At 45.3% G+C, this 27,146-nt stretch overlaps 1 protein-coding gene across 1 annotated transcript in view; it reads right to left on the reverse strand.

Annotated features, from left to right (window-relative positions):
- Positions 1–553: 553 nt before the first annotated feature.
- Positions 554–27,146, reverse strand: part of FREM1 (FRAS1 related extracellular matrix 1) — a 326,722-nt gene continuing 300,129 nt past the window's right edge. The window contains exons 33-36 of the mRNA XM_063914068.1: positions 17,112–17,240; positions 13,446–13,552; positions 8,500–8,585; positions 554–3,676 (exon numbers count right to left, since the gene is read on the reverse strand). Coding sequence (XP_063770138.1) covers positions 3,483–3,676; positions 8,500–8,585; positions 13,446–13,552; positions 17,112–17,240 — 516 coding nt within the window. The 3' untranslated portion in view covers positions 554–3,482. The remainder of the gene's footprint in view (positions 3,677–8,499; positions 8,586–13,445; positions 13,553–17,111; positions 17,241–27,146) is intronic.

Consider the following 27,146-nt stretch of genomic DNA (forward strand, 5'->3'; position numbering starts at 1 on the left):
CAGTGCACATGGTTTTGCCCAACTGCTAACAAATTTGCTGCTACGATCAGGTCTGAATTACCCCCTAGATTCCAGTTTGAACACACCCCACCCAAATCTCTCTCTCTGCATGTTACATCTGCCCTACCTGCAGTGAAACATGTTTTTGCCCAGCTGCTTGCTTTTTTGCTTTACTTACAAACATGAATCAGACCCAGTGTCCTTTACATAGTCAATTATTTGTTAGCAATAACGAGTCACAACATAACCATCAACAAATCTCACTATCAGTACCCCAGAGCACACTGAAAGTTTGGTATTTTCTATCCTTTTGATAGAATGCCTGTTGTGTATATGACAAAAATACACTTTTATTATAAAAAATGCACTTAATGCATACTTGCCTACCTGACCCTCTCCATGAGGGAGAAAATGCTCTGTTCCTGGACTTTCCTGGTAATGTATGATTGCCATCACCTGTGGTGAGCTAGTTAATTGATAAGAAAGGTGTTTCACCACAGGTGATGGCAATCATACATTACCAGGAAAGTCCAGGAACAGAGCATTTTCTCCCTCATGGAGAGGGTCAGGTAGGCAAGTATGACTTAATGTCTCCATTTCAGAGACAATCCGAATGGACATCAATTTCTATGAATGTTACCAGTAGCTTTATCAGAAGGTGAAAGCACCTGTTGTGTTGTAGATAGCTTTTGCTATAGGTGTAAAGGGGGCACACACGTAGAGATTTCTCCCAGAGATGTGTGCTTAGCGATCTAGCGAGGGGGAAAAAACAAACAAAATGCTCACTTCACTCAGCTGTGAAGTGAGTGATCTGACTAGATCTGGCAGGCATGGTGCCAAATCTAGAACCGGCGGTAGCGACGCGTGGGGCCACGCAACGCTGTTGCCAACACCCCTACATGCAGAGCGATGTGTGCTTAATTTCTAAGCAATCTAGTCAGATTGCTTAGAAATTAAGCACACATCCCTACGTGTGTACCCACCTTATGATTTTACAGGTGATTAACAAGATCTGCAGACCTAAAACAACAATGTTTAATAGCCATTTACAAAAGACAGACCTTTAAAAAGATAAATGCCTGGAAAACATGATCATTAAAAAACAATGGCACACTAGTAGACACTAATACCCCTTTTCCATATAAGTCCCAGGTCTGACCCGAAATTTGGAACTGGGACATGTACTACACAGTGATAAAAGTAGAGAAGTGAGCCAGTGGAGAAGTTGCCCATGGCAACCAATCAGCTGCTCTGTATACTGTTATAGTATGCAAATTATAAATGTTATGTGTCGCCTCTGATTGGTTGCCATGGACAACTTCTCCACCGGCTCACATCTCCACTTTTATCACTGCTTAGTACATGTGCCCCACAGTACCAAACCGGGTCAGACCCGGGACTGAAACCCTTGCCTGCATATCCACGGCTAATTGGCAGCTAAAATTTCTACAGCACGGGGAAAGGCTATAAAGTGAAATAGCCTTTTTCTTGTGCCTAAAAATGGGGATTACCATGTGGAAACCCACTGATATTGTGTAAACTGCATAATGAATTGGCTTTTCCCACACGTAAACCCCTGATCATGACATTTTCTCGTAGATTTTATGTTGCAGCTCATGCATCTGCGAGGTTCAGTCCACCATCAGGGATTCACTCACAGGGTACTCAATGCTAATTGAATCGGTCCGGCCGCGGCAATTAAATATGCTGTAATACTTGTAAACGCTGTAGGCAACATTGAAGCTGACAGGAAGCAAGGCAACATTGAAGCTGACAGGGCCTTGTCAGAAAGTGTGTTTGGAAAAGTCCATTTGCTCACCCAAATCTTATCATAAGGGCTAAATGGGATTTATTTCCTCTGGGCATTCATTTGCACCTGTGAGACCTAGGTGATCAAAACTTTTTAGTTGATCCCCCCATGAGGAACAATTAGCATGTAGTAGACAAAAGTTGATCTGAGTGCTAATGAAAATGAAATAGTAGTACTGATTCAAATGCAATTAATAGTACTTAACATATAATGTACTGTAGCATTCACATTACATCTACGTTTAGAAGACACATACTTTAATACACTACAGAAAAAAACTATAGAAAAAACATAGTTTACGTTCATAGAGTTTTATAACATAGGAGGTTATAATCTAATGCAATGTTTCTCAAACTCCATGTCCTCATGGTTTCCAGATATCCTCACTGTAATTAGTACCACCTGTAGATGTATTGTGTTGGTCAATTAACACACCTGCGCTCCAGCTCGATGAGCTGGCAAACATGCACTGTGTAGCTATCATTACACTATACATTTATTGGGCTGATTCGCCAATAATTGGGTGATTGGCCTGTTTAACTGCATTGTGTGTAGGCATGAGCATTTTGGGCAAACGCAGATAAAACGGTTAAAAAATTAGCAAAAACACTTGGTTTTGGCCTTGTCATAAGATATCGGTCAAAAAGGTCCCGATATTGGCGGTCATTCCGAGTTGTTCGCTCGTTGCCGATTTTCGCTATGCTGCAATTTGTTGCTAACTGCGCATGCGCATGGTACGCAGAGCGCATGCGCTAAGTTATTTAACACAAAACTTTTTGCTGGTGTTCGAGCGACGATTTTCAGTCGCACTGCTGATCGGTGAATGATTGCCAGGAAAGGGGCATTTCTGGGTGGTAACTGAGCGTTTTCCGAGAGTGTGCTAAAAAACGCAGGCGTCTCAGGGAAAAACGCGGGAGTGTCTGGAGAAACGGGGGAGTGGCTGTCCAAATGCAGGGCGTGTTTGTGACGTCAAACCAGGAACTAAACGGACTGAGCTGATCACAATCTAGGAGTAGGTCTGGAGCTACTCAGAAACTGCAAAGAATTATTTAGTAGCAGTTTTGATAATCTTTCGTTCGCTATTCTGCTATGCTAAGATATACTCCCAGAGGGCGACGGCCTAGCGTGTGCAATGCTGCTTAAAGCAGCTAGCGAGCGAACAACTCAGAATGACCACCATTGTGCAGTGTGTATGCATTCCCGATAATCTGGCCATTTTTCCTATGGTGTATCCTGATCACATCCTCCTCCTTGTGGGTGAACATAAGCAGATTCAGGGGCAGATGTATTAAGCCGGGAGAAGTGATAAAGCAGTGATAAGTGGAAGGTGATAACGCACCAGACAATCATTGCAGGTATAAAAAATGACAGCTAGGAGTTGATTGGCTGGTGCATTATCACTTTACCCTTATCACTGCTTTATCACTTCTCCAGGCTAAATACATCTGCCCTTCAGTGTCATATGGCAGAAAACGGGTCATTGTGCCTACTGTCAGTCTGACCAAATAAATCGCATGGTCTGAAGGGTATCATGAGGACTGGGATTGAGAAACACTGCTGCTGTGAATTTCTTCTGTGGTACAAACCAACACAAGAAAATCAACTGGAATTATTAAAAATGACAATAAATATTCCTACAAAATGTACATCACTTAATAAAAAATCAGATAGACTACATATTTAAGGAGCATATATAGTGATAATTCTTCAGGCAACTTTTTGCCTGCCATTTCCCTCTCTTTTGAACTGAGACACAATTCCTTCCCTTCCTTGACCGACGTTGGGGACTTCTTTTCCAGTTGGTGAATTTGGCCTTCTGTCCTGTACTCCATTCCCACTTGCCATTGGTTACTCGGTCACTGAGGCCTATTTAAAAAAAAAAAAACATGCAGGTTTGCATTTGCTGTAATGTCACTGCCTCACTTATATTAGCAATTTATATGGAGTTTTTTTCAATATTTGATGTATTTAAATGTTAGTACAGTGTTTTCATTCAATTTTACATAACAAAAATGTGTGCAATAAGGAAATGAGGCACGAAAGATTACAAGCATGTGGCCTTGCAAGTGTCTAGCAGAATAAAGTTCAGATTATGATTATTGTATAATTTTGTCAGGCTAGGTTGTCATATTTGCAGCTTTATCTCTTTTCCATAAGCTTAAGTAGGCCTGGAATGTTATTTGTGTATCAGAAGCAGCCTCAACCATACCTTGGGCCTGATGTAGAGTGAGTAATATGCCAATTTGCGTATACTTGTCTCAAAGAGAAGACGGTGCTAGAGGCTTCAGGGGGTGGGTCTTACACATCCTTAGGCCCCACCCCCAATATGAGAAAACCACTGTGATTCATGGGTCCGCAGGCAGGGGCTAAATGTTGCGATTTGTACAACTTAGCCCCGCCCCCTCTGCCCGGCAACAAATTTGGATGATTTTTTCTCCATCCTGTCCACTTCAATAGGAAGCGGGTGGGATGTAGGAGATTTGCCTTCTTTTCTGTGGGTGCAAGGGACTGCCTGACAAAATCAGGAGTCTCCCACAACTTCCAGGAGAGTAGACAAAAAAATAAAATAGATACCAGCGCTAGCTGAAAAATAAGTTAAAAGATGGTTTGTAATAAAAATACAAAACAATTTATTTCAGCTCAAACATTTCCAAGGAGCATCAATTGATAAAATAAAATATAATAAAAGTACCACAATGCCTCTAAGATATAAGAAGAAGTGCATAAATATGAATATAAAATGCCACTGTTTGACTCCGTTATCATATAATGTCCTGTTCTGGCTAGAACCCTCTCCAAGTTGTATCCATATGTATCCAGCAAATTTTATCAAGCAATGGTGTAGCAGTCCCCAATAGGTAGATGGTTGCTGAGGGGATAGCTCAGATGGTTTTGAAAGCTGCACTTGTTTCCCAGTGGAGAGGAAAAGTTCAGTCGGTACCAGGGTGGAGATTTCAGGAGTCCAGATGGCAAGGTGTAGGTTTTCTCAAGCTCAACGCGTTTCACTGCTCAGGTAAGTATCCAGCTTCCTCATGACAAACCGTCCACTTTGAAATTATTTTTTCAGCTAGCACTGTTATCCATTTTACTTTTTGTGTAATCTTAATGCTTAGGGGACTTGACCAAGCCCTTACCAGCTGCTGTTGATAGCGCACCTAAGTTTGTTTCCATTCCGAGTGAGTAGGCAAGTATGAATTTGCTTTTTTTGTGTGAAATCGCTCTGTGCATGTTCACAAAGAGAATGCCCACATATGTGCAACTGCAGACCTGTGTGCATGTGACACTTATGACTGGAGTGGCGGAATGGGAGAAAGTAGGGGGTGGTCTGACGTAGGCCATTACAGTAATTGCATGTTCATACAAATGTAGCTCATGCAGACCTGTAAAAAACACATTAGCTGACTTTGATAATGACGATGCGCATACCACTAAGTGAATATAGACAGGGTATACATCAGTCTTTCAGGGCCTGATGTAGAGCTGAGTATCTGTATTTTTTTTTTTTTGCATAAAATACACATTTCCATACTGTACGTGTAGTGTGAGACGCATATCTCACTTATTACTCTCTACCAAGGGGGTGGTCTTCAGATTGCCGACTGTCGGGATCCCGGCGCACAGTATACAGATGCCGGAATCCCGACAGCTGGCATACCGACAGTTTTTCTCCCTCGGGGCGGTCCACGACCCCCCTGGAGGGAGAATAAATAGCGTGGCGCGCGTAACGTGGCGAGCACAGCGAGCGTGCAAGGGGCTCATTTGCGCTCACCACGCTGTCGGTATGCCGACGGTCGGGCAACCGGCGCCGGTATGCTGGTCGCCGGGAGCCCGGCCGCCGGAATACCATACCACACCCCTAACAGGGCCATGCCTCTACATAGGTGCAACAATATGGCATCACGATGATAACCAACTGCCTAGCTGTCTACACAGTCACCTATAAATCATAATTAATAAAATTGTATATCTATATTTTTTCCAACAAAATTTGCAATTTTTCTATTTTATGTATTTTGAGAGACATCTGGGCTGATAGGAAACCAATAATCATCTGCAGCTGCTTCATGTTCCTACTGTTACTGCACATAATGCACTGCATGGGCTCCACATAGGCAGCAGTCCCAGATCGGGTCCAGCTGCACTGTCAGCACCATGGAAAATATAGTCGGCCCAGTATGACACATAGTGGTCCAGCCCAGAGAGCACATGTCGCCCTGTCACCCAGCCCAGTCCACCCTTGCTTGCTGCCTAAGTAGAGGGAGAAATAGCCACAGATACGCCTTCCAGGATATGTATCTATTTTGGCTGCTCTATCCCTGATTTGAGATCCCTCTCATGATAATGACAATCCGCAGCAATCTTACTAATATTTAAAAAAAATGTTACATAGAAAACATGTCCTCTTCTACCTACTACCAGGTCAGATCATGGGAAAGCCACACTGGAATAAATAGAAGTAATAGTCCAATTGATTGCCATTTTTTTGGCTAGTTTGTTACTACAAAAGGTATTTTTGTTATTTTTAACCAGTGGATTGCCAAGGAGGAAGGAAGGTGCCCAGTTGGTGCTGCAATGCTTAGGCCCATTGTCAGCTCTCAATATGGCCCTCATGTTAGAAGTAACTATGTAGACTTTCTACAGTAAGCCACCTTCAGCTGTATTATGGCAGAGAGACTCCAGTCTTCACATCACCTGGTCACCTATACTATTCCTTAAACTGGGCATTCACTATACAATTATCTGGCAGATAATCTGTGGTTAGAATGAAAACCATACTTGCCTACCTGACCCTCTCCATGAGGGAGAAAATGCTCTGTCCCTGGACTTTCCTGGTAATGTATGATTACCATCACCTGTGGTGAAACACCTTTCTTGTCAATTAACTAACTCACCACAGGTGATGGCAATCATACATTACCAGGAAAGTCCAGGAACAGAGCATTTTCTCCCTCATGGAGAGCGTCAGGTAGTCAAGTATGATAAAAACCTGGTAATGGATGAGAGCAACTGACAATCGACCATTTACTCCCAAACACTGGAAAATGGACAAAACCTGTCTGTGATTTAACCAATTTGTGTAAACAACAGGTTTTGTCCATTTTCCAGTGTTTGGGAGCAAATGGTCGATTGTAAGTTGCTCTCATCCATTACCAGATTTTCATTCCCACCACAGATTATCTGACAGATAATTGTATAGTGTATGTCCAGCTTTAGTGATACTATCATATTTTATGTGATGTTAACATTTATAGAGATACTTCAGTCTTGGGAAGGGGCGGGACAAAGCTTAGAGAGAGATAAGGGGGGGATCGTGTTAGCTGTGGTTATTTTTAGCAATGAAAAAAATGCTTTTTAAAAAAAAAAATTGTCACTATCTCATACCTCCCAACGTGACCCTCTCCAGGAGGGACAGTATGCTCTGCTCCTGGACTTCCCTCTTAATTTATGATTGCCATCATCTGTGCTGTAACGCCTTTCTTATTCATTAACCTGTTCAAAACAGGTGCAGACAATCATACATTAAGAGAAAAGTCCAGAAGCAGAGCATTGTGTCCCTTCTGGAGAGGGTCATGTTGGGAGGTATGCTATCTGGCTATGCGATTATAGCTAGTTTTTTACATGCAAAAAATTACCCTTTTCCGCGTGAAAACACATAGGAGCCACAAATAGCAGCAGACCTATGTGTTTTTGGGGCAGTGATCATGGAAAAAGTGCTTACTTATCAAGGATTTTGTTTCGTAAAACAAAATCCCTGAAAAGTACCAGCATCTGGGCTAATGGGATAGCCTCTGGTGAGTTAATTGGCCACTAATTAGACAACACTCAAAATTGTGAGAGATAAAGTACCAGCTATTCAACTTCTGCCTTACATTTTACAGGCAGTGGGGCAGATGTATTAACCTGGAGAAGGCATAAAGAAGTGATAAACCAGTGATATGTGCAAGGTGATAAAGGCAGCAGCCAATCAGCTCCAATAAATAACAGTATGTAAATTAACAGGAACTGATTGGCTGCTGCCTTTATCACCTTGCACATATCACTGGTTTATCACTTCCTTATGCCTTCTCCAGGTTAATACATCTGCCCCAGTGTTTGAAAAATGATTGGTTGGTACTTTATCTCTCTCAATGTTATCCCTCTCCAAGCTTTGATAACCCCCTCCCCCCTTAGATATTGATAATGTGTAATTTGATTTTAATATATTAATAAAGGGTCAGGGACTCCAGGTCGACACCAAAAAGGTTGACACACCTTAGGTCGACACCAATTTGTCGACACACCTTAGGTCGACATGGTCAAAAGGTCAACATGGACAAGGTCGACATGAAAAAAGGTCAACATTAGTTTTTTATGTTTTTTTGGTGTCGTTTTCTTCGTAGATTGACCGGGAACCCCAATTAGTGCACCGCGTCCCCTTGCATGGCTCGCGAGCTTCGGGCAAGGTGCCTCGCTTCGCTCAGCACAGATTACCGTTCCAATCGTAGTCCACGTGGATCGTTAAGTATGAAAAGGTTCCAAAAAAGAAAAAAAATCATGAAAAACTCATGTCGACCTTTTTCCATGCTGACCTTGTTCATGTCGACCTTTGTTCACGGCGGCCTAAGGTATGTCGACCAATTGACGCGACCTAAGGTGCGTCAACCTTTTTGGTGTCGACCTGGTGTCCGGATACCTTAATAAATACTTGCCTATCCAAAATGGCTTTCTGCCACTGAAGTTCCACAGCCAGGTCATCTGCTCTTTGCTGGAAATGTCTACAAGTGTAGCATGGTACCTATATAGAATAAAATAAAAACAAAAAACATACATACTTGTAAACAACAAATTAAGTTATACATAATTCAGATGTTAGTAAGTAACAGTCAACAGTCAACTACTCATACAGTTACAATATATTGTACAGTTATAATTACCATATCCCCATATATGAGAGATAGTAAAGGTTTAAAAGAGGTAAAGAAATAAACCCTGCGCCAGTATTAAAGCAAGCATTCAGCGATTACAAAAGGAGGTATTGCCAACCACACAATACCTAATAGGCAACTTTGCTGCTATCTGGCAACATTTTATCTCCACGAGCATATGAATATGAGCAGGGCTTAAAGTGGTCCTTGAGAGGTGGTGGAACTCATTTACCCCGACACCTACCCCACCCCCATCCTCACATTGGGGGTAATTCCAAGTTGATCGCAGCAGGAAATTTTTTAGCAGTTGGGCAAAACCATGTGCACTGCAGGGGGGGCAGATATAACATGTGCAGAGAGAGTTAGATTTGGGTGTGGTGAGTTCAATCTGCAATCTAAATTGCAGTGTAAAAATAAAGCAGCCAGTATTTACCCTGCATAGAAACAAAATAACCCACCCAAATCTAACTCTTCCTGCACATGTTATATCTGCCTCCCCTGCAGTGCACATGGTTTTGCCCAACTGCTAAAAAATGTCCTGCTGCGATCAACCTGGAATTACCCCCATTAAGTGGAGCCAGGGCCAGTGCTAATGTTTTCAGCACCCCCCTGTAAACTATAAATTAGTGCCTTACTTCCCATACTTTATAAAAGGACATTGATCTCACAAAGAAGCAGCATGGTCACATAATAGTACTCCCAATTCATAATACTTGTCTTCAAGATGCACAGAACCTGATCCTTTTTATGCCTCCTCTTCACTTCAGCAGCGATGACAGCATGACATCATATACGCCGTACCACTGGGACCTGAGGAGGGGATGAATGCTGTCCAACTGACACAGCGTGTGTGAGTACCAGCAGGGGTGGGAAGTATTGTAAATGGAGGAGGACCATGGAGTCACCAGGACCTGAGGAAGGGGGAGGTGGCTGCAGCTCATCAGTAACACTAGCGCTGCCTGCATCATTTATTGATGTAGGTGATGGGGCAGATTTTCCTTTTGGAATTACTGTGCAGGGCATTGGAGGTGGTGGAACTAGCCCCCCCCGCGCACGCACGCGCGCACACACACACACACACACTTTATCCCCTGAATATGAGGCTTTCAAAAATTCTACTATTAGTTAGATTGTGCTCTGGTTAAGCAATTGGATATATGTATATAACTGTTGTTACCTTATACATTTATTTTTATTTTTCATTAGAGTGTATTGATTTCAATGTAGAATACATAATAAATACATATGACGTAGGTATTTTTTATTAAACTCATATATACCCCTTTCACACTGCCAATGCCAGATCCCACCCGGGAATTGGAAACGGCTCCTTCCCAGGTGGGATCCGGCATTGGCCGCTGCTGCAGGCTTCCCCGACCCGTTGCTATAGCAGCGGGGGCGGATCCAGCGGCGGGGGCGGAGGTGGAGCTGGGAGATGAGATCATCTCCGCGCCACCTCTCCCTGCTGAAGTAAACGGGTCCCGGGACGCATCGACCCGGGAGCCTGTTTACGCAGCCACTGACCCGGTATTCAACCCGGGTATAACACTGCTTTATTCCCGGGTTGAATTGCTGGGTCAGGCGACCTGGGATTTCAGCTATGCCCCTTCCACACCGCACGCTGACCCGTGCTGGGTCGATACCGGGTTATTTGTGCGTTGTGAAAGGGGTATTATTGTCCAGTGAAATGCACACCAGCACAATTTTTTTATTTTGTCTCTTAGAGTTGTGAGTGCATGTAGCTTTGCACAACTGTGCTCACACAGATGGTGTACTGTATGCACACTTTCCACTTTTGACAAGGGGCCACATGCACACTTTGCACAACAGCTTGCAGGTTTGCGGACCCAGAAGGGAATGTGCATGATGATGGATGAAGTATAAACATCACTTCAAGGTCCATTTACTATCATTCTGGACAAACTACTTCATTCATTTAGATTTTTCCTATTTTTCCCTGCTAAAATACAAAGGAATCTACTGTAGTTCATGCTGTATCTTAAATAAAGAATAAAGAATAATGTGTCATGTAACTGTTTCCATGTGTCACATTATAATTTGACATGCTTTTATTCCATTGGTGGAATTTCTCGGCTAAAAAATATCACATTGACAGGTCATTACGTTATTACTGGCACAGCCCAGGACATGTATAGGGCCCTACACATTCGGCGACCTGCCGCCGAGCTGTCAGACGGCCGAAACAGCAGGCGGGCGACCCGGCAGCGGGGGGGAGGTGACGGGGGGAGTGAGATTGTCCATATTGGCTTGCATGCATTAGCAACCCAGCACCAACGTTGAACGAGCGCGGGGCTGCGTATCATTCATCGTTGGTGACTACGTACACACTGAACGATATGAACGACTTCTCGTTCATTAATGAACGAGAACGTTCATATCGTTCAGTTATATCTTTCAGTGTGCATGGACCTTAAGACTCCCTGTGGCTGACAGAAAGTAAAACATCATATATTGTCTCTTATTGCATGACATCTTGTATGTAAGTGCAATGTAATGCTCACTCCTGCACCTACCCTACTATTAGCTGTTTGTTCAGTGTTTTCATGGTGACACGGGCCCTGATGCAGAGCTAGGCAGAAATTGTTCATACTCCAGCACTGCATTTATGGAATAAATGCTTATCTATACCCCTATTAAATGCTGTACACATCTCTAGGTGCGCCCATGTCCTATGTGATTGTGTACTCTTGGTAAGGTACTACTCATCATCACACTTCCATCAATGCTGTACTATGTACGCAAGATATGACTGGAAACAGAAGTATTTGCGCTTATGAACAACTCTACATAACCTGCAAATGCATGGACACGCCATCAGTGAATTGTGCCTAAGTGAGAAGCCCTCTTACAGCACAGTCAAGGCTATAACTAGGGATGTGCAAGTGGTGCTACCTCACAGAGCCCCTCTGTCCCTGCACCTGACTAGCTGCAGCGTGAAACAGCTCCCGGCTACCTCCAGAGCATCCAGAGGATGCACTGGCCAGTCTTGTGCTGGCGACCCCGCCCTTTCTGCAGGATGTCATGTGCTCGGGGAACGTGGCAGGCACAGAGCGATATTAAGCCATCATCTCACGGCTCAACTACTGCAACATTCTCCTCACTGGGCTCCCATGCTCCCATCTCGCTCCACTCCGATCTGTTCTGAGCTCCACAGCTCGACTTATCTTCCTATCCCACCGCTCCACATCTGCCACTCCCCTTTGACAAAACCTGCACTGGCTCCCATTCCCCCACAGAATCCTTTCCAAACTCCTAACCCTCACATAAAGGCCCCCTATAACTCCACTGCTCCCTACATCTCCAACCTCATCTCCCTGCATTCTCCCTCCCGCCCACTCCAGTCGACCAAGGACCGTCGCTTCTCCTCTACCCTGTTCACTGCATATCAAGCGCAAATCCAAAATTTTACCCACGCTACTGCCCTTCACTGGAACGAGCTCCCTCTGCTCTATTAGACTCTCCCCGACGTTACAAAGCTTGAAACGGGCACTGAAAACCCACCTGTTCACAGCGTACCCTTCCTCATAACCTAGTTTTGAGGCCACTCTGCCAACCCACTACCTCATGCCTTGGCCATCTATGCCTCGCTTACTTCCCACCATCAGGCCGCCTTTCGCTTGCTCGCACCTCATGTCACCTGTCTGTCTCCCCCCACCCCCTAGATTGCGAGCTCCTTTTAGCAGTGCCCTCATCCTGTTCTTACAGCCCTGTTCTCTCGCACTTCAGTTACAGCTCTCTCCTAAGTACCGAGCTTCTATTCCTGCATCTCCTCTCACTCATTACTGTTTATCTCTTCCCTAGTAGTATGCCGACTACTCCTTTGCTTCCTTTCATCTTGTCTGCAGTGTGTACTGAGAATTGTGTTTTCTGTTACTGTAATGTTAAGTTCTGTGAAACAACAACTAAAACGTATGGGCCTTATTCAGTATGATCGCATACTGATCTATTAATGCCCAGTGCACACACGCAACAGCCATACTGCGCATGCGCACACAGTGAGATGCGATTGCATCTAGTGATGAGCGGATTCGGTTTTACTCGGTTTCACTCGGTTCTCAAAACGGCATCTTATTGGCTCACGGATGTCACGTGTTTTGGATAGCCAATGAGATGCCGTTTTGAGAACCGAGTAAAACCGAGTAAAACCAAATCCGCTCATCACTAAATTTGCATCTGACTTGTGCAGACGCCTCTGCCTGATTGACAGGCAGGGGAGGTTCAGGGTGGAAACGCGAAGTTGGGTAGGCTTGCCGTCGGAAACTGGGGTGGGTTCCGGGCGGCTGCAGGATGACACGCGGCTGATGCGACCCGATAAATGGAGGCTCTGCGTCTGCCTTCACAGCCTGGCATCCATAAAACAGTTATGCGATCGCAATTGAATTGTGATCGCATTGTTGCTGTGTATTCGCATTCTGGGTGGCCTTGCCCTGTGCTGGGTGGCCCCCAGCATGTGATCACAGCCAGCTGAAGTTATTCTAAAATAGCAAAACTGCAACTGAAGCTGAATAAGGTCCAATGTACCACATGTATTAACATTAATATAGCTATACAAACTTTTATTTTCCTTTGTACAATACAGGACAGATAAAATAAATGTTAGTGTAGGAAATATAAGAAACGTGATGTATAAAGAATGGCAATGTTTGAGCTTTGCTGCGTACAGGATGATTACTTTATAAGTAATACAGAAAACACTATAATGTTCTTACTGTTCCCGACATATTCGGGCTGCGGTGATCCATGTGGCCTTCTGCTCAGTGATGTGCCTGTAGCAGCTGCTGTCATGTGGAGTCCAGCCAAATGGACATTTTCTTGCCTGAAACATATACAATTTATAATTGATAGAAAAATGGCTTCCTTCCAGGATATGGGCTCAGCCACCTTATTGTGAGCTTAGCTGAATAACGGAGCTTATGGGAAGCCACAATGTAGAAACTGCACTAATATGGCCAGTACTGTGTGTAGCTGTAAATTCTGCTCCAGGACTCTGGATAATTACTAGAAATCCTGCACCAAAAATGTGACAACTATGGAAGTAGAATCATCGTAAACCTGCAAAGTATGTCAGATGTCATTTTTAGGTTTTTATTAGTTATTATTAATTGTTTTTAGTGTTTTCTTGATTCATACAGTAAATCCAAAACATATGAAATACAGTAATAGGAGCATAATAGAAGCACAGCTTAAAGGGGATGTTCCCATTAAGAAAAGAAAATGTTTTCAGCAAATTCCTCAAGTAACAAGTTGGAATGAAAGACTACGGGATATAAAACCTTCTGTAAATAGACACCACTTTAATCTATACACTATCGAAGTGCATTAATACATGTTAGCGGTCATTTAGATGTGGTTGGCATTGCTGCGTCATGTGCGCATCAACATCTGCTCATGTGGGAACGGGTCCTGCGATGACGGACGCAGGACGGCATCACACTATAAGACTGTCAGTGATCAGACTGCCACAGGCAAACCTAGCTGTGACCGCTGCCTGTGCTGTAGAATAATCAGTAGGCAGCTACGTGGTCCATCCCGGGAGCCACTGTACTTATTGCACAGGCGGTGGCCGGTGCAATAAAGTTTTTTATTATTTATTGAGGTGCACCACGCATGACGCTTTGCAGCCCCACACTGCTCACACCCTACGGTAGCAGGATTGCAGAGAAGCTGCGGTGGGCAGCCAGAAGACAAGAAGGTAAGTGCAGGGACATGGAGGGACACTGTGGGGGCCTGGCTGCACTCGGACATTGTGGGGGCTTGGAGGGACACTGTAAGCCGTAAGGAGGGACACTGTAAGCGGCAGCTCTGTAAATTACTGTAATTATTATTAAGTATAATTTTCATTAAACAGTATCATTCAGTTTCCATTCATACTTTTTTCAGGCTTGCATTATTCAGTCTACCAACTCCACTTCACTCCTGAATGTCTAAAAAAAAGTATTCCAGCCAAATGCTGATAATGGGGTAATGTAATAGGGTCAGAGTTGCCGGAGGTGCAGGACTTTGGGTGAGAACAGTAGCGGATCTTGCCACGGGCAAGCAGGACTTTTGCCCGGGGCGCCGCCTTCCGGAGGGCGCCGGCGCCATCCGGAGGGCGCCGCACCATGGCAAGATCCACTGCTGCTGTGGTGCCCCCCGCTGCTGCGGCCCGCTGTCCAGGGAAACTAGACGCTACGCGTCTAGTTTCCCTTCGTGGGCTGCCCGCTGTGAAGGGAAACTAGACGCTACGCGTCTAGATTCCCTTCCTGGAGAGGACCTTAATGGTAATGATGTGCGGTACGCGTTGACGTCATCGCGCACTGCACAGCAAAGGTCCTCTCCACGAAGGGAACTAGACGCTTAGCGTCTAGTTTTCCTTCGTGGAGAGGACCTTTGCTGTGCGGTGCGCGTTGACGTCATCGCGCACCGCACAGCAAAGGTCCCCTCCACGAAGGGAACTAGACGCTTAGCGTCTAGTTTTCCTTCGTGGAGAAGACCTTTGCTGTGCGGTGCGCGATGACGTCAACGCGCACTGCACATCCTACTACAGTACAGGGGGCAGAACTGACCACGCCTTCTGTATGAAGCCACGCCCCCTAATGCCGCCCGGGGCGCCAGAAGCCCCGGAACCGGCCCTGGGTGAGAATTCCTGTATTTTTATAGCAGCGATCATTTACACGGCAAAGCCAACCTGATTTTTCCTTGTAAATGATTGCTGCTTTAATAATATGGGCATTCTCGCCAAAGTCCTGCACCTCCAACAACTCAGACTCTCTTACATTTATCCCATTATGTTTTTATACCTCTGATGTCTAACACACTTACTGGTCTCCAAACATTCTTCTCTGCTGCATCATTTAGTAACTGACTTTGGCAAACCTCTAAAGTGTGTATGTTGTCTGTCACACTTCCTGGTGAGCTTCATGCAGACTGTTTTCAACAAAGTGTTCATTTATGTCCATTTAGGACAGCATAATAATAGAACCTCAATTTCACACAATTGATCTAAATTTATTATAACAGAGGAATTACTGACTACAACTCTTCATTCATAAATTCTCACTGGTTGATGGCACATCACACTACTGTATTTAACACTGTGATAATTGTTTTCTCCTGTTGCATTATGCTGTTAGGAGAGTATAGTTTATTACACACATCACCTTATCTGATAGGTAATATACTGTAACATTATATTTGAATGACAGGTCCAATTTAAAACTTTATTCAAATGAGAAAGTGAGCTGTAACATAGTAGAATAAAACCTGTATAAGGCCAATAGATTTGGTATACAATGTTGAAAGTTTTACTACTTGGTTACATTGTCGGACTGGCGCATGAAGGACCCACCGGGAAATATAGTGATAGTGGCCCATGCTTAGGGGTGTGGCCATCCACCACAGAGGCTTGGCTAAGTATAAAGGTGCAAACACACGGTGAGATCCTTGCTATGCCCCATTTTGACTATGCGATTTCCCTTCAACTCCCCCAGAGCCCAGATGGCACAGAGTTTGACTATCCGTACTTTCGATTATGTCTAGGTACGATTTTGACTAAGTGCCAATTTTGACTATACTTTGTGTACACTAGATAGTCAAGATTGACTTGCCTGCACAGTCTATCTAGCCTTGCAATACTGATCCTATTGGGATCGAATCGGTACCGCAAGCTGCATAACACCTTGAGATGTGACTATAGAGTCAAAATCTTACAGAATTATCTCATCGTGTGTACACACCTTTAGAGATTGTATGATTAGAAATACTGTAAATATAGTAAATACTGATAGTGCATGCATGATAATGTAGCAGATTAATTACAGCAATACATTGTAGTGAATACACCACAGTCCTGTGCAGGATAATGTAATAGTGCACAGTCTAAAACCCAAACCTCACAACTGTCCCATTTTTCGCAGGACAGTCCCTCTGTTTGGGACTGTCCCGCTGTCACACCCGCAGGTCGCAGTGTCCCACGATGAGGGGAGCAGTTGGGAGGTTCCTGTCAGTCACTGCTCTGTCTAGCAGTACAGCTTCTATTCACGGGAGACAGAGGGTCTGGGGGCATGCCAGCAGCTCACAGAGCCCTGGGCATGCCCCCTCAGTGATGAAAACTAGGGGCATGGCTTTGCAGGAGTACCGCGATCACGAGTTCCTTTTCTATAGGCCACGCCCCTTTCAGCCGAGGCATTGCTTCGCAGTGCCTGGGCGTCCCGCTTCCCCATCTCCCGATATTGGGAGGTATGTAAAACCTGATCCCTAGAGGAGAGAGTGGGCCCTCAGGCAGTGGGGCCCACTGGGGGTTTCCTCTGTACCCCTATGGGCCAGGCTTAGCCTGCTTGGTTAAGCAAACTCCTAACAATCAACAAACATAATATGACGTAGTAGGAGACCAGTACCTTGGCTGAAGTTAACCAGGGATTCCATGTTATTCCATCACACTGGAAAAGCTTTTGGGTTTTATCATCAAAATGCAAGAGACCTTTGAAATCCACAGTACATTTCTTAGGAAAGGGCATAGTTTTCTTCTAGAAATACATAATTATAAAATATTCAATAGATTATACATGTAAAGAAATAAAACCAATTAAAGCATTTCCATATGCAAGTTCTACAGAATGATGTGAGCTATAATCGTTACAATGCAGTTTGCTTAAATTAATCTTAAAAGTGACTTCAACAACAATAAACAGTGCAAAAAAAACAAAACATCTTGTATATATTTTATGAGGTAAGTTACCTACACCTGTGATGCTAGACACAGGGTCACAATGTAGGTAATACCCCTATACCACTGCCGCTATAACCCAGGTCACGGCCCAGTGGAATAGGGTGAACTTAGATCTAGTGGCTCGGGAATCCAACCCGGATATCTTGCAGGGTTGGTCCCGGGAAGGACCAAGGTTAAGGGGCAGTGTAACGGGGAGATCCTTATACATGCACACAGTGACTTAACTTTCTGGTTCCTGTTGCGCTGACACTGAACCGGGGGCGGAACCAGTCACATCAGGGGGCGGAGCAGGAAACTACTGGAGCTAATGCTGCTGCTGAGATTCCCAGCGATTGCACCTGTCTGTAGTGTAAAGGACTCCAACCCGCGAAAAGGGAGGGTCGGAGCCAAGGTGTGTCCTGAGTCTCGCCTGCTCTGGAACTGTGTTCCAAATCCCAAGGTGGAAAATGGGTATACGTCAATTATAAATTTGAGGCGATACTGATTATGATTTGCAAGTAAAGCAAAAAAGCAAGCAACTGGGAAAAACCATGTCAAACTCCAGGTGGGGCAGATGTAACATGTGTAGAGAGATTTAGATTTTGGTGAGGTGTGTGCAACTTCAAATCGAAATCTTAATTGCAGATTAAAAATACGTTTAACATTTGTGGGCTACAAGCAAAAGCAGTCAGTATTTACCCTGCACAGAAAAAATATAAATGTATTTGCTTCCCTTGCATGGCAGCATGGTTTGTTCCAGACACAGAGTTACTTGCTTTTTTTGCTTTACTTACAAACATGACTCAAGGCCATATTTCATTAAAAGGTACCATATGTAGACCCACATGTAACCAGTACAAAATCTATAAACATAATAAGCATACATATTACAACAATGTAAGGCTCATAATAATAATAATAATAATAATGAAAATAAAATTAAAAGTAGTGATATTGGATGAGTCTCTTAGTATTCTAAACAACTGCACATTCCAAAATAAGTGTAGTCCAATATTGAGATACTAGGATACATATAAAGGTAATGCCAATGTTATTGATTCCTTAATGTAACAGACTGATAGAACAGTCACTGAAATCACACCTGATAAATCCTTGTGTACAAGGTATTATTCCCCAATCTCCATGCCAGTGATGAGATCAAGTGTCTCTGTATAGTACCAGGTGTGACTCCTTGCACAGATTTAGGATGGTCACAATAGAAAGTGTATCTGCTGCCAGGCATAGTAGCTGCATAAGATGAAGGTATGAGGTAAATGGATGGGATGCAGTTATGTTCCCAGACGAATTAGATCCTGGCGGTCGATATAACGACGCTGGGATCTCGAAGGACGCCGCAAGCCCAGCCTCTAAATATCGACGCCGCTCGGGTACCGGAGTCACAATACCAACAGCCGGAATCCCGAATGTCCATTCAGCTGGCATCCGGCCGCATGGGGGAGAGAGGTTAGATTTAGGCAGGAGAAGGGGGTTAGGGTTAGGGTGCAAGTCTGGGAAGGTTAGGGTTAGGAACCAGGGAAGGAGGGTTAGGTTTAAGCACATAGAAGGATGTTAGGGTTAGGCATCAAGCGGGGAGGGTTAGGATTAGGCAGTGGGGAAGGGAGGGTTAGGGTTAGGCACCCACAAGGGAGGGTTAGAGAGGGAGCAGGGGAGGGTTATGGTACTTTAGAGTGGCCTCTCAGGATTATGGTGGATGGGATGCCGCTGTCGGTATTCTGACCGTCGGCATCCCATCAGTCAGTAAATCATACTGATCTCAAATGGATTAACATTTCTCTTACATCCTAGAGGATACTGGGGTCCACATTAGTACCATGGGGTATAGACGGGTCCACTAGGAGAGTTTAATAGTGTGGGCTGGCTCCTCCCTCTATGCCCCTCCTACCAGACTCAGTTTAGAAAATGTGCCCGGAGGAGCCGATCATAGCTAGGGGAGCTCCTGAGGAGATTTTCTAGTTTTATTATTTTGCGTTTGTTATTTTACAGATGGCTGGTTGGCACCAGTCTGCCTGTTTCGTGGGACTTAGGGGGGAGAACGGCCCAACTTCCTAAAGAGTTAATGGTCCCGTTATTCCGCTGACAGGACACTGAGCTCCTGAGGGAGTTATTCACAAGCCCCACCACTGCGAGCGTACCCACCCACAGCACGCCGCCACCCCTAACAGAGCCAGAAGAAATGAAGAGTGATGAGTACAGCACCTGCGTCCCAGTTAGCGGGTCACCGGCAGGTATGGCGGCACAAGGGTAGGAGCACAGTGGTGGGTGCAGGCTGTGCTCCAGGAGGCTCAGAATTCACATTGCAAGTAAAGCAAAAAAGCAAGCAACTGGGAAAAACCATGTCAAACTCCAGGTGGGGCAGATGTAACGTGTAGAGAGATTTAGATTTTGGTGAGGTGTGTGCAACTTCAAATCGAAATCTTAATTGCAGATTAAAAATACGTTTAACATTTGTGGGCTACAAGCAAAAGCAGTCAGTATTTACCCTGCACAGAAAAAATATAAATGTATTTGCTTCCCTTGCATGGCAGCATGGTTTGTTCCAGACACAGAGTTACTTGCTTTTTTTGCTTTACTTACAAACATGACTCAAGGCCATATTTCATTAAAAGGTACCATATGTAGACCCACATGTAACCAGTACAAAATCTATAAACATAATAAGCATACATATTACAACAATGTAAGGCTCATAATAATAATAATAATAATAATAATAATAATAATGAAAATAAAATTAAAAGTAGTGATATTGGATGAGTCTCTTAGTATTCTAAACAACTGCACATTCCAAAATAAGTGTAGTCCAATATTGAGATACTAGGATACATATAAAGGTAATGCCAATGTTATTGATTCCTTAATGTAACAGACTGATAGAACAGTCACTGAAATCACACCTGATAAATCCTTGTGTACAAGGTATTATTCCCCAATCTCCATGCCAGTGATGAGATCAAGTGTCTCTGTATAGTACCAGGTGTGACTCCTTGCACAGATTTAGGATGGTCACAATAGAAAGTGTATCTGCTGCAAGGCATAGTAGCTGCATAAGATGAAGGTATGAGGTAAATGGATGGGATGCAGTTATGTTCCCAGACGAATTAGATCCTGGCGGTCGATATAACGACGCTGGGATCTCGAAGGACGCCGCAAGCCCAGCCTCTAAATATCGACGCCGCTCGGGTACCGGAGTCACAATACCAACAGCCGGAATCCCGAATGTCCATTCAGCTGGCATCCGGCCGCATGGGGGAGAGAGGTTAGATTTAGGCAGGAGAAGGGGGTTAGGGTTAGGGTGCAAGTCTGGGAAGGTTAGGGTTAGGAACCAGGGAAGGAGGGTTAGGTTTAAGCACATAGAAGAGGATGTTAGGGTTAGGCATCAAGCGGGGAGGGTTAGGATTAGGCAGTGGGGAAGGGAGGGTTAGGGTTAGGCACCCACAAGGGAGGGTTAGAGAGGGGGCAGGGGAGGGTTATGGTACTTTAGAGTGGCCTCTCAGGATTATGGTGGATGGGATGCCGCTGTCGGTATTCTGACCGTCGGCATCCCATCAGTCAGTAAATCATACTGATCCCAAATGGATTAACATTTCTCTTACATCCTAGAGGATACTGGGGTCCACATTAGTACCATGGGGTATAGACGGGTCCACTAGGAGAGTTTAATAGTGTGGGCTGGCTCCTCCCTCTATGCCCCTCCTACCAGACTCAGTTTAGAAAATGTGCCCGGAGGAGCCGATCATAGCTAGGGGAGCTCCTGAGGAGATTTTCTAGTTTTATTATTTTGCGTTTGTTATTTTACAGATGGCTGGTTGGCACCAGTCTGCCTGCTTCGTGGGACTTAGGGGGGAGAACGACCCAACTTCCTAAAGAGTTAATGGTCCCGTTATTCCGCTGACAGGACACTGAGCTCCTGAGGGAGTTATTCACAAGCCCCACCACTGCGAGCGTACCCACCCACAGCACGCCGCCACCCCTAACAGAGCCAGAAGAAATGAAGAGTGATGAGTACAGCACCTGCGTCCCAGTTAGCGGGTCACCGGCAGGTATGGCGGCACAAGGGTAGGAGCACAGTGGTGGGTGCAGGCTGTGCTCCAGGAGGCTCAGAATTCACATGTGTGTGTGTGTTAGACGCTACTGAGGGGCGCGCTGAGCCACTGCTGACACCCTACACTGGCTAATCGTCTAACAGGGATTCTAACCCGCTGTCAGACACTAAAATACCTCGGGCCAATATAAAGAAAATGCAGGAAGCCGAGCGCCATTATGGGGGGCGGGGCTTCACTATGAGCGGACTCAGCAGCTCACCAGCGCCATTTTCTCCCTGCAGAGCTATACAGAGGATGCTAACAGGGAAGCGCTGTCCCTCCACATCAACTCCAGACTACCTCTGCAGTACCAGGGGGTTATAGAGAGGGGGGGGGGGGGGGGAGCAAGTTTGTTAGTACTAAATACCATATTAAGGGTAGATAGTCTGCGTCTGGCTAGTTTTATTATTAGCTAAGAAGGGGCGCTGTGTGGATGGTTTCCTCATACTCTGTGGTTCTCTGTAGGACTCTGTGGGAAATTGTGTCTGACATTTCTCGTATGTGTATGTGTGTGTGTGTGTGTGTGTGTGTGTGTGTGTGTGTATGCGCATATAACTCACATTACCATGTCAAAAGACTGTGTGTCTTGTACAGCAGAGTGTTTCTCTTCTCCTGGAGAGTCTATACAATGTACTCAAAACAGTACACATTCTTAGGCTTCTGGGTCCAAACCCCCGTGGGTGGACTCCATAAGGGGATGATTTCCAATATTTCTACAAAGTTATCCCATACTGAGAAGGAGACGCAGTTTTTAAGAAAATCTGTAGAGGATCTGATGAATAAAGACTCAGCCCTCGCAACTGCGCCTTTCACCCCACCCATGTATCCCCAAAGCGTACACTGGCCAGATATTGCAGGCGGACACTGATGATGATGCCTCAGATACAGGGGACAGTGAGGTGGATCTGGGAAGGGGGGGGGGGGAAGGTGATGCAGCTCTCACCCAAGGGGTGCAACCTATGATTGAGGCTATTGGGGATGTATTGCATATTTCAGAGAAGGTACCTGTTGATGATGAGGAGTCTTATTTTAATGTAAAAAAGAAATCCTCTGTTACTTTCCCTGCATCAAAGGAGTTAAACTCCCTCTCTGAAGGAACTTGGGTAAACCCAGAGAAAATTTTTCAGAGCCCTAAAAGGTTACTCATCTCCTTTCCTTTCCCTCAGGAGGATAGGAAAAAGTGGGAAAACCCACCTATTGTGGATGCCTCTGTCTAGATTATCACAAAAGGTTGTTTTACCTATCCCTGGCACAGGATACGGCTGACTACAAGATTGAGACTACTCTCAAATCACTGTACACAGATGCAGGCGTGGCCCAGATACCCACTATTGCTTGTGCGTGGATCTCTAGGGCCATTGTAAAATAGTCATGTAACCTAATTGATGATTTAGATTCAATGAATAGGAGTGAAATTGACTTACAATTATGTCAAATTCAGGATTCTGCAAGCTTCATGGTGGAAGCCATGAAGGAAATTGGCCTGCTTAACGCACGGGTTACAGCTATGGCAGTTTCGGCACGCAGAGGACTGTGGCTACGCCAATAGACTGCGGATTAAGACTCCAGGAGAAGCGTGGAGAGCCTGCCCTTTACAGGTGAGTCCCTGTTTGGTGATGAACTGGATATGTGGATATCCAAGGCAACGGCGGGTAAGTCGACATATCTTCATTCCGCAGCTACACCGGATAGGAAATCATATCCTGCACCTACACTGCAGTCCTTTCGGATAGCAAAATTTAAAAACAAATCCAGGGGATCCTCCACTGCCTTCAGAGAAGGTCGAGGTAAACCCAGAAAACCTGCAGCGACAGGTTCTCAGCAGCAGACCTCGGGTTCTGCTTCCTCAAAGCCTTCGGCATGACAGTGGACCACACTACCTGAAGAACAGGCAGGTGGGAGCACGGTTAAAAGATTTCAGTCACATCTGGGCGACATCATGCCTAGATACCTGGGTCAAAGAGATTGTTGCCCAGGGGTACAGACTGGAGGTTTCAAGATCTCCCACCTAACAGAATCTTCAAATCAGGCTTACCAGCTTCTCAGGAAGAAAGTACAATCCTGCAACAGGCAATTCAAAATTGATACAAACACAGGTCATTGTTCCAGTTCCACCTCACCTACAGAACAAAGGTTATTATTCCAACCTGTTCGTGGTACCGGAACCGGACGGTTCGGTAAGGCCGATCTTAAACTTAAAATCACTGAAACCCTAAATTCAAGATGGAGTCTCTGAGAGCGGTAATCTCAGGCCTGGAGGAAGGGAAATTCTTGGTATCCCTGGATATCAAGGATGCGTACCTTCATATTCCGATCTGGCCACCTCACCAGGCCTATCTCAGATTTGCACTACAGGACTGTCACTACCAGTCCCAGGCCCTGCCATTTGGCCTCTCCATAGCACCGAGGGTGTTCACCAAGGTCATGCTCCTCCTCCGAAAGCAGGGAGTGAACATTATTCCATACCTGGACGATTTACTGATAAAGGCATCTTCCAGGGAAAGGTTGTTGCAGAGTATTGCTCTCTCAACTCAACTACTCCAGGATCATGGATGGATTCTGAACCTTCCAAAATCACATTTGGAACCAACAAGGAGACATCCCTTCTTGGGGATGATCCTCGACACGGAAGTACAGAGGGTATTTCTTCCATTGGAAAAAGCTTTGGTGATCCAGTCAATGGTCTGGGATGTCCTGAAGCCAGCCTGGGTATCGGTTCATCAGTGCATTCGCCTACTGGGGAAGATGGTAGCCGCCTATGAGGCACTGCAGTACGGAAGATTCCATGCAAGATTCTTCCAGCTGGATCTCCTGGACAAGTGGTCTGGATCACATCTTCAAATGCACCAGTGGATACGCCTGTCGCCGAAAGCCAGGATTTTCTGGTGGCTGCAGACTTCTCACCTGATCGAAGGCTGCAGGTTTGGGATTCAAAATTGGATTCTTCTAACCACAGATGCAAGCCTCAGAGGTTGGGGAGCAGTCACCCGGGGGAAAACTTCCAGGGAAAATGGTCAAGTCAGGAAGCCATCCTTCTAATAAACATGCTGGAACTAATGGCCATATACAATGTCCTTCTACAAGCGGCACATCTTCTTCAAGATCAAGCCATTCAGGTTCAGTCGGACAATGTAACGGCGGTGTCCTACATAAACTGACAGGACGGAACGTAGAGCAGAGTTGCAATGTCAGAGGTAACAAGAATTCTTCTCTGGGCAGAGAAACACGCAGTTGTGCTGTTGGCAATCTTCATTCCGGGAGTAGACAACTGGGAAGCAGATTTCCTCAGCAGACACGATCTCCATCCAGGAGAGTGGGGCCTCCACCCGGTGGTGTTTGCGGAGGTGACAAGCTAGTGGGGAATACCTCAGAAAGACATGATGGCCTCTCGTCTCAACAAGAAGCTCCGGCAGTACTGTTCCAGGTTGAGAGACCGACAAGCAGTGGCTGTGGACGCGCTGGTAACTCCGTGGGTGTTCCAGACAGTGTATGTGTTTCCTCCACTTCCGCTCGTCCCAAGAATTCTCAATAGAACAAGGTTTCAGGCCAAGAAGGGCTTTGTACGCGGATCTTCTGGAATTACTAATAGAGGATCCGAGGCCTCTTCCACTTTGCGAGGACCTTCTATAGCAGGGGCCGCTCGTCTATCAAGACTTACCACGGCTACGGTTGACGGCACGGAAGTTGAGCGTCAGAAGGGGATTCCGAACAGGGTGATTCCTACTCTGATCCAGGCTAGGAAGGGAGTAATGTCTAAGCAGTACCATCATATTTGGAAAAAATATGTGTCTTGGTGTGAATCCAAGAAGTTTCCTGCGGTAGAGTTTCAACTAGGGCGTTTCCTCCTTTTTCTGCAAGCAGGTGTGGATGTGGGCCTACGCCTGGGCTCCATAAAGGTCCAGATTTCGTCCTTGTCCATTTTCTTCCAGAAACAATTGGCTGCCCTGCCTGAGGTTCAGACATTCTTGAAAGGGGTTCTGCACATCCAACCGCCCTTTGTGCCTCCTACGGCTCCTTGGGATCTTAACGTGGTGTTGCAGTTCCTGCAATCAGATTGGTTTGAGCCTTTACAGGAGGTTTATGTAAAGTTTCTTACGTGGAAGGCTGTCACACTGTTGGCCTTGGTGTAAGCAAGACGTGTGTCAGAGTTGGGGGCATTGTCTCATAACAGCCCCTACTTAATTTTCCATGAGGATAGAGCTGAACTCAGAATGCATCAGCAGTTTCTTCCTAAGGTTGTATCAGCATTTCATATCAACCAACCTATTGTGGTACTGACACCTCAGCTACTTCAAAGTCCTTGGATGTTGTGAGGGCTTTGAAGGTATATGTGAAGAGGACAGCTCGTCATAGGAAATCGGACGCCCTGTTTGTGCTTTATGATCCCAACAAGATTGGGTGTCCTGCTTCTAAGGCTAACTATCCAGCATGCTTATTCCACAGCAGGATTGCCGATTCCAAGATCTGTACAGGCCCACTCTACTCGTTCAGTGGGTTCTTCCTGGGTGGCTGCCTGGGGTGTCTCGGCTCTACAGCTTTGCCGAGCGGCTACTTGGTCTGGTTAAAACACGTTTGCTAAGTTCTACAAGTTCGATACTTTGGCCTCTGAGGACCTAAAGTTTGGTCAATCAGTTCTGCAGGAACCTTAGCACTCTCCCTCCCGTTCTGGGAGCTTTGGTACATCCCCATGGTACTAATGTGGACTAATGTGGACCCCAGTATCCTCTAGGACATAGGAGAAAATAGGATTTTAAATACATACCGTTAAATCCTTTTCTCGTAGTCCGTAGAGGATACTGGGCGCCCGCCCAGTGCTTCGTGTTTCCTGCTTCGTTACTTGGTTAAGTATTTGATTAAGCTGTTGCTGTTCATGTTCAAGTTTAGTTAGCACGACTTTCCTTTTGTAGTGTGTGTGCTTGTTCAGATCTCACCACTGTCTAGACTGAGTCTTGTAGGATGGGCATATAGGGAGGAGCCATCCCACACTATTAAACTCTTAAAGTGCCCATGGCTCCTAGTGGACCCATCTATACCCCATGGTACTAATGTGGACCCCAGTATCCTCTATGGACCACAAGAAAAGGATTTACCAGTAGGTATTTAAAATCCTATTTTCCAATCAGAGGTCTGGTGGTAGAATTAGCAGGGTGGGTCTAATTCCACAGCACGGAGCAGGTATTAGGAGACCCAGACCTGACCTGAGGGAGCCTTTGTATAAGCTGCAGCAGCCTACTCACCAGTTTATGCTAATGTAACTATCAGCCGATCTAGGCAAGTATACATGCATCTATGTCAGGAATCTGCATTCTCCATCGCATCACTACTGTGGAACTACAGGTTCCAGCAGTTCAATTCACTTCTAGTTTTCAGTCTACTGCAGCCTAGAGTACACAGTGCTTCAGCTAACTCACAGCTGATCTGAACACCTAATCCAGCGGGTGTGTTCTCACAGAGATGCAACATCATACTTGCCTACTTTTGAAAAGTAGTTTCAGGGAGATTGTAAATGTTAGCAGAAAGGGGGTCATTCCGAGTTGTTCGCTCGTTATTTTTTTCTCGCAACGGAGCGATTAGTCGCTAATGCGCATGCGCAATGTCCGCACTGCGACTGCGCCAAGTAA

Source organism: Pseudophryne corroboree, chromosome 1, assembly GCF_028390025.1.
Source record: "Pseudophryne corroboree isolate aPseCor3 chromosome 1, aPseCor3.hap2, whole genome shotgun sequence".
NCBI lineage: Eukaryota > Metazoa > Chordata > Amphibia > Anura > Myobatrachidae > Pseudophryne > Pseudophryne corroboree.